General features: G+C 50.5%; 1 protein-coding gene across 1 annotated transcript; it reads left to right on the forward strand.

Annotated features, from left to right (window-relative positions):
- Positions 1-3504: 3504 nt before the first annotated feature.
- LOC123427498 (probable serine/threonine-protein kinase PIX13) lies at positions 3505-7795 on the forward strand. Its single transcript, XM_045111567.1, has 5 exons — positions 3505-3884; positions 4043-4458; positions 4959-5094; positions 6344-6486; positions 6584-7795. Exons 1-5 carry the CDS (start codon positions 3806-3808, stop codon positions 7190-7192), a joined length of 1383 nt encoding a protein of 460 aa, XP_044967502.1. The 5' UTR covers positions 3505-3805; the 3' UTR covers positions 7193-7795.
- The last annotated feature ends 438 nt before the right edge of the window (positions 7796-8233 follow it).

Genomic DNA, 8233 nt, shown 5'->3' on the forward strand with positions numbered 1-8233 from the left:
ACCCCTATCAGATGATGGCATACGAGCAATTCAAGAGGAATTGGTGGGATTCTTTCTTGACCACGTCATACCTAAAGACGGAAAATACCATGTGAGCTATTTGTGATTGGATCTTAGGTAGATGATGTTAGGCGTTGTAAAAAATGTTATATTGTAAAAGATGTTAAGTATTGTAAATGGTTCTTTATTTTCTTATTAGCTAGCGTCATGTTCTCTCTATATGTATAGTAGCTAGCATCGACCAAGCACGAAAAAAGAGAGGACACTTCTTTATATTAGCTAGCTAACACAATATGAAACCACTAAATTAACCCTTCAACCCTCCCCCCCCCCCCCCCCCCCGCGCGTTCAAAAAACCCAGCTCCGGCCAGATACTGACGCGTGGATGTCATGTTGTCCCGGTTGGTGTGACCAACCGGGACTAAAGGCCCTCCTGCCCGGGATCCCCGCAGCGGCCACGTGGAGACCATTCGATCCCGGTTCGTAAGCGAACCGGGACTAAAGGTTTTGGGCTTTAGTCCCGACCATTTAGTGCCGGTTCAAGAACCGGGGCTAATGGGCCTGTGAAACCGGGACACATGGGCCATTTTCTACTAATGAAAATACCTCTTCTTTCTATTATTGAAAAAACATACCAAGACATCCAGAATGTATGGAAAACAATTATGACATTCTTTATCACATGCACAACAAAAGATCGGTCGAGTGATACTTTCTCCGCCGAGAAAAAGTTAACGCTCAAACAAATGTATATCTAGATACACCTCTTTTGAACGTCAACTAATCCCAGACCAAGGAAGTATGATGTAGCGGCACTTAATTCGTGAGGCGAGGCGTCACCGTTTATACGTCAAGCTTCAGATAGGTGCATCAAACTTAGGACATTTGTAGTCAAGTCAAGTACAACACATGACTGACGGGATGGGGCGCGTCAAAGCAACTCGGGACCCCTCGAGAGTCACTACGATAGTAATGGTAAAAAACTACACTAGCTAAGGGGAAAAAAGTTGCCCTAATGGCAAAGAGCAAGAAAAGGGCAGCTTGCTCGAAATCCCATAAAACGAATACCTCCTGACCTAGTTATGATTGAAAACTCCAAGCTAGGATAAAGACCGAGTGCATTCAGCTGCATGGAGATTGGGGAGTGAAACGGTATTCATGGAACGAGTGAGGCAAAACCGAAGTACGTCAACCTGTGCTGCTCCGGCGAGAAGGATTGAACGTCCGGCTCTTTCATGACGTCGTTCATTTGCCGCGACCTCGCCGTTGTCAAATCCGACCCCTCTATTACTAGTTTAACGTAGTATGTAGTATAACTATGCTTGTAGTTTGTTGATCATGTGATGAACTATGTTTGTGCAATTTCTCCCGCGAAAGTGTTTTTTCAAATTATGCAGGTTTTGATACGGGTTACGTTCGGCGCGCATGTTTTGGACCCGCAAACGCGCCGCAAGCTCGATCTTCGTGAAACCGCAAACGCATTTTGCGGGTCGAATTTTTACGGAGTATGCTAGAGTTGTTCTAAGCTAGGATAAAGACTGAGTGCATTCAGCTGCATGGAGATTGGAGAGTGAGGCAAAACCACCAGCTCTTTTTGAGAGCCAGGGGCCGAAAAGGCAGATTTACTTGCGCTTTTGCGCTTTTTGCACAGCCAAACACCATCTCATTAATCTTTGCTGAAAGTTGAAATGTCCCATTCAGACCCATCATATCCTACCAGTGCGCCCTGCTCGGGAGAAGGGAAGATATTAACTACGTCCACCCAAGAGTTCATTCGAACCTGAGCTCACTTTACACTATTCATCACCCAAGCAAAGTGCTCAGAAAGGCGTGGCATGCCAAAAAGAAAGCACCACCAAATCGTGGAAAAGGCTAAGCTGCGATCCGAATTGAACAGCAGCCTAATTTGCAGCGAGACGCAACAATCTTCACAGTTTACTCCTCGTGCCGCGAGTGTCAGCACGAAACCGTGTAGTGTCTGGCGTGATGCAAATCATAGCGCGTAGAGATCTGCCCCGCCGCGTGCCGGGGGTAAAGGCACGCCGGGCACTGTCAGCATACGATCCCCTCCCAGCGCAGCCGTCTCATCAGGACTTGGAAGCGCAGCCGTCTCCAAATGATGTGAACGAGACACGTAACAAGTCAACCAGAGCGGTCAATGCTTTTTACTCCAGCATAATAATACTACAATATGGGCACAGATCGACCAGAAGACGGCACAATCCCATCCGACGACCCTGATCGGGCCCTTTACCAAACCATTCCGTGCTTTGCCAAATATAAAACGGTGCCACTCCCTTTTTATCTTCGCTTTGTCAAAGGCCTGCACTTTAATCAGCTACAGACTCAGCATGAGATCGATCCAGTGAACTTGAAATGTCAAAACCTGGGTCCCTCAGTTAACCCAAAGAACATTTAACAGGTCTGACCTCGGCGCCATTTCTGATCGTCAACAAGTGGGGGTAGGCTTCCACACAATCCGCATCCGACGATAGTCGTCGATCCGGTCCAAGATGAACTAGTATAGTAGTTCGAGATCTCTCGTGGTTCTTCAAACGGATCTTGTCGAATGCGTTACCGTGTCAGGTTAGGTCCGGCGCCGGCGGCCAAAGCACGGGCAGAACTGAAACACATGTGCAGGTCGCATAGAGGCATCGTGCCGGTTTTCCATGTGGCATGGTTCCCACGTACGTATACGGTATACCTAATCCAGCGACATGGAGTTTCAAGCCTAGCCTTGTCTTGAGTACATGTCGCCTAACAGACACAGACCGGAGCAAACCACAGCACGATACCTATTTCCAGACTGACCAGCACAGCACACGTTCGCTCATTTCGCGGCGGCGAATTCTCGGCATGTCTTTACTCCTTGATGGATCTCCGTCACGGCAGCATGTCCGGTGAAAGCCGGCCTCCTCGCCATTACTCGTACGTGACCCGACTTGTCGTTTGCCAGCTTCTCCCAAAAAGATCACTTTCCTCGCCCGTGCAACTCGTCAAAATTGATAAATTTAATCCAGGAACCAAAAGATTTCACAAACAGAACTATGTTTGAAAAAAAATCACCCAATTAATCCTTTTGTATGGCGTCCGACCGTCAGGCGCCACACTATATTGTATGACGTCTTTGTCTTAGACGTCACACAGTATAGTGTGGCGAGTATGCCTTAGGCGTCACACAACATAGTGTTGGGCGTCACACGGTGTAGTATGACGTCTAAGACAAAGACGTTACACAAAAGGGTCAGCTGGATGAAATTTTTTCAAACGTAGTTCAGTTTGTAAAAAAAATTGATTTCTGGGTCAAATTTATCAATTTTGCCCTGCAACTTGCCCGGAAGGCGGAGGCACGTCGAGCAGACACCGATCGGCGGGCGGGTCCTTGATGGTTAACGGGGAGCATCCGGCTTGACCTGCCCAAAGTAAACGGCCCGCACGCTTTATCTGGCCACAGGAATACACTACAGGATCGAATCAAAACACATATACTAGCCGGCCGATAGCTGACACGAGGCACGCACGCACGCACGCTGCCATATTGGGCACAGACAAGATCCCCATGACGACGGCGCCACCATCCTCCCGTCGGGAAGGTCTTCCATAACGCGTACGCCTCGGCTTCCGCACGAGCAGACGCGCGCGCGCGCGGCTTTTATATATGTGTCTGAAGACTGAAGCGAGGCAGCGTCTCTTGCCGTGGCTAGCATACTCTCTCGAGCTGGAGGGGATACGATCGTACGGAGCCGATCAGCGGGAGAGCAAACCGTCGACCCGTCCAGCTTTCTGCGGCTGAGCTTGAGCTTCCATGGGGAACTGCTTCGGCTCCGAGGAAGCCGAAGTGGAGGCCGTCAAGCAGGCGCCGGGCCACCACGACCACGGACAAGGTAACAACGCCACCGCCCGGTGCCATTTTGCAGGCGTTTCTTGTCCTGAAACCTTGCCGGCGTTCATGGAACCCATTGGCTGGCTTTCGGCCTTCGGATTTGCTTTGCTGATTCGATCCCGCGCGGCTCGCTCACTGGTTTCCTGTTCTCCGCATCAGCGATTGCAAGGCGCAGTCCTCCTCCTCCCATGGCAGCGCCCAGCGCGCAGGGCGCGGGGCACGGCAGGAGGTCCCCGGGCTCGTCGTCCATGAGCAGCGTGACCACCAGAAGCACCAGCGCCAGCACGTCGGCGGGCGGCGGCGCCTGCTCGGGGGCGGCGTACCCGGAGCCGGAGCCGGAGCCGGAGGGCAGGATCCTGGAGGCGCCCAACCTGCGCATCTTCACGTTCGCGGAGCTGAGGGCGGCGACGAGGAACTTCAAGCCGGACACGCTGCTGGGCGAGGGCGGGTTCGGGCAGGTGTACAAGGGGTGGGTCGACGAGAAGACCATGAACCCCGCGCGCAGCGGCACCGGCATGGTCATCGCCGTCAAGAAGCTCAACCAGGAGAGCCTGCAGGGCCTCGAAGAATGGCAGGTACGTGCTGCCCTGCCCAACCTACCACCATCTCCTATCCTATCGCCGTTAGCAACTCGTAGAGAAGCAAAAGAAAGGCGCGCACGCGATTCAGCAGTCCATTTTCTTGACAATCCGACCCAGAAATGCCGAGAGGATATGCCGAGCTTACAAAATTGGTTACCGGCGCCAATAATTGCGGCCATGGCTGAGCTTGAGCCATTCCACACGCCGCGTTCACATGGCCAGACGGTCAGACCATCTCTTTCAGCTCTTCACCTGTACAGCATAATACGAACTTGTCCACACCTCCACACCTCACGTGGCACATAAATTAGTAGCCATAGTACCACACTGCTGTGCAGGTTAGTGCCGTCCTGGCCTGCCTCCTGCTCTCATTTTCCCGCTGAAATCCGTAGAAATGTGGGCGCAAATCCGTAGAAACGTGCCGCTATTTGGCAAAGTCCGCTATTTAAAACTACGGATCTAAACCCGTGACGCACGGTTGTAATCTTTTGCAGTGCGAGGTGAACTTCCTGGGGAGGATATCGCACCCGAACCTGGTGAGGCTGCTGGGGTACTGCCTGGAGGACAGGGAGCTGCTGCTCGTCTACGAGTTCATGGCCAAGGGAAGCCTGGAGAACCACCTCTTCAGAAGTGAGTGCTCCTCTTCCTCTCCTATCGCTGCAATTACTGCGCTTGTTCGTCTCGTCTTGGCATTATTTTTTCCTGTCCGTTTCTCTGCAACTTCACCCGTCTGGTTTGATGTCGACTGGGTTGACCTCTTCTGACAACGATCTTGGATTGTCAATTCTAACTAAGTGTGATGGGAATGGGATGGTCTACTCGCAAAAGCCAAATAAACTAAGGTGATGCGGTTGTCGTCACCAAAGGGAGTATGGGATTATTTCCTCACTAGTGCCAACCGATAGTATAACGACATGACAAAACCTGGGGGCCGGGCACGCATGACCCGGTCCTGCCGTCCGGCTTGTAGCGTACGCCCAGAGCCCACTTGTCTAATAAATAAATAAATAGGATTGTTGACATCGTTAATTTATTCTCCACTAAGAAACTTGAAAGAGTTTTCCCGCTAATAAATAAATAAATGAAAGTAAAAGAATTTGAACCAGTAATTTAATCTAGTTCGGAACTTTAAAATTGTATTGAAGTTGGAGATATCATGTTGACAACTTTTTTTTTCATGTCTCTGCAATTGTATGCACAAACTATCATGTTTTCATGCTTGTTTTTAATGTCTATTTTCCCCTTGAATTAGTGTAATATTAACTAGGGAGCGTATGCATTGATAGAAGCTTTGCTCCATTTAGTGCAATACTTGCAATAGAAGATGGAACATCCTTTTACCTTTCAAGAACTTTAACATTGCTATGAATTGACAAACATCCCCCCACAAAGAGAATAAAAAAATAGAATGCACCCGCAAAAAAAAAAGAATAAAAGAATGATAAGCTTTGTATGAGCTTTTGTAATATTTCCTATGAATTAAAAGGATGCTAGTGAAATATTGGCAGATTCAAGAACAAAAATATTTTTTCCTAGAATTCTAAAATTATTTTTCCATCTCCATCCTGAAAGTGAAAAATGGCCAGGCCCATCAAGGGCGGTCAGCACCTTGCTGGATTTCAAAGCCGGGGCAATTGATGTGAGCAATGCAGGCCCATGTATACCTTTCCCTCTTATAAATTTGCACTTGTAGGCCCATCTATTACTTTGGCCACGTGAATTTCCAAAGATGCACGCTCTAAATTCACATAAAATATATCCACGCCTGAAAAAAAAAGGTCTAATTGCGCTTTCCATAGTTGAAAACACAAGTAAACCAAGAAGGTTCATTTCAACAAAAATCGGGAAGGTGAAACTAACATGCATTTCTTGCTTGCAGAAGGAGGATCCGTGCAACCCATCCCATGGGGTCTACGGATCCGGATCGCCATGGACGCCGCGCGCGGCCTCGCCTTCTTGCACTCGTCGGAGAAGCATGTCATCTACCGAGACTTCAAGGCTTCAAACATCCTGCTCGACACGGTACGCGCAACGCCTCTCCATTGCAGCCCACGTAGCCCCCAAATGAAGTGCGAGATTTAATATGTGTCGCCCTCTCCTCATCATCATCATCATGCAGAACTACAACGCCAAGCTCTCCGACTTCGGCCTGGCGAGGAACGGCCCGACCGGCGGCGACAGCCACATCACCACCCGCGTCATGGGCACCTACGGCTACGCGGCGCCGGAGTACGTGGCGACGGGCCACCTGTACGTGAAGAGCGACGTGTACGGGTTCGGCGTGGTGCTGCTGGAGATGCTAACGGGCCTGCGGGCGCTCGACACGGCCCGGCCCGCGCAGCAGCTGAACCTGGTGGACTGGGCCAAGCCGTACCTGGCGGACCGGCGGAAGCTGCCCCGCCTCGTGGACCCGCGGCTGGAGGGGCAGTACCCGTCCAAGGCCGTGCTGCGGGCCGCGCAGCTCACGCTGAGCTGCCTCGCCGGCGAGCCCAAGAACCGGCCCTCCATGGCCGAGGTCGTCACGGCGCTGGAGGAGATCGAGGGGATGCGGCCGCGGCACCGGCGCGCGTCGCCGGAGGAGGACGGGGACAGGAGCGGCGGCGGCGCGTCGTCTCGGAGCGCGGCGCGGAGCGAGCGCCACGGGCACCGGCACCAGCAGCAGTCGCCGCGGCCGAGGTCCGGGTCGGACGGCGCCCGGAGCGGCCACCCGTCTCCTCGAGTGAGATGACGATAGCACCGACCGAGCTGACTGGCTGAGATCTCTCTCGTTGACCGTGATTCGGTGCCGGTTTTCGTTGTCTTGGGCTTCTCCTGCTCCTGGGCACGCTTCATGCTTTCGGTGGCTGTAGACGCAAAAGGCCACCGGGTTCGGTTCTGAGGCAGGTCAGCAGCAATGTATGGAGACGATCCAAGATGGAGAAACTGTTGGATTTGCGCCGATTCTGTTCCAGAATCCGGCATCGACATGCCTATTTCTCATAGCATCAAGCTAACACAGGCGCATGCGTCTACTAGTTGACTGGAGGGCGCCAATGTTGGAATGTTTCCTTCTCATTGGTCCAGTGTCTGCAAAATTAACTGATAGTAGTACATCCTCCTTGCACCAAAGCAAACATTTCTCTTGCTTTCTTTTTTCGGGGTTATCTTTTACTTGATTTGCAGGGAGTACTTTAGTAGATTTTGATGTACATGACTACTTTGTACTCGTATGTAACAGAAAGTACTCGTTGTAGATTAACATGCCCTGAACGGAAACATGTGTTAGCTCCCTGCTGTCTGCTGATTGAATCAATGCAAAGTTGCGCCTCTTCGGTGAGCAAGCTTTTCGGAATGTTTATGGCTAGCTAGTGTACATCCAAACATTGTACTGTGCGTACATGCGCGCGCTGGTCTGTAGTTCTCGTCTGGTCGCCGGACAGTCCACACCGCAGAGAAATGCAGTGCAGCAGCCTGCATGATGGGAATCAAATTCGATTGCTCCGCGTTTGGTTGGAACCAACTATTATGAAATGGAATGGTTTTATTTTAGAGAAATAGATCCGTTTCATTCCTGTGTTTCGTAGGGTAAAAATGTAGAACGGGTCGGTTCCATTTCGGTGTATGGTTGGTAGCACGTAACAAAAATGAAACGACATAAAATTAAAATTTCGACACCATTTCATTTGTAATTTGAAGAAAGACCACATATTAATACATAGTGACAAGCTTATACTCCCTCCGTACCTAAATATAAATCTTTTAAAATATTTTACTAGGTGTCTACATACAA

Source organism: Hordeum vulgare, chromosome 2H (assembly GCF_904849725.1).
Source record: "Hordeum vulgare subsp. vulgare chromosome 2H, MorexV3_pseudomolecules_assembly, whole genome shotgun sequence".
NCBI classification, from domain to species: Eukaryota; Viridiplantae; Streptophyta; class Magnoliopsida; order Poales; family Poaceae; genus Hordeum; species Hordeum vulgare.

What these genes read in the sequence shown, in the direction of transcription:
- LOC123427498 (XM_045111567.1), top strand. Translation starts at nt 3,806, where the DNA reads ATGGGGAACTGCTTCGGCTCCGAGGAAGCCGAAGTGGAGGCCGTCAAG. An exon ending in CCACCACGACCACGGACAAG is followed by an intron (nt 3,885 to 4,042) that starts GTAACAACGCCA and finishes TCTCCGCATCAG; the next exon opens with CGATTGCAAGGCGCAGTCCT. An exon ending in CAAACATCCTGCTCGACACG is followed by an intron (nt 6,487 to 6,583) that starts GTACGCGCAACG and finishes ATCATCATGCAG; the next exon opens with AACTACAACGCCAAGCTCTC.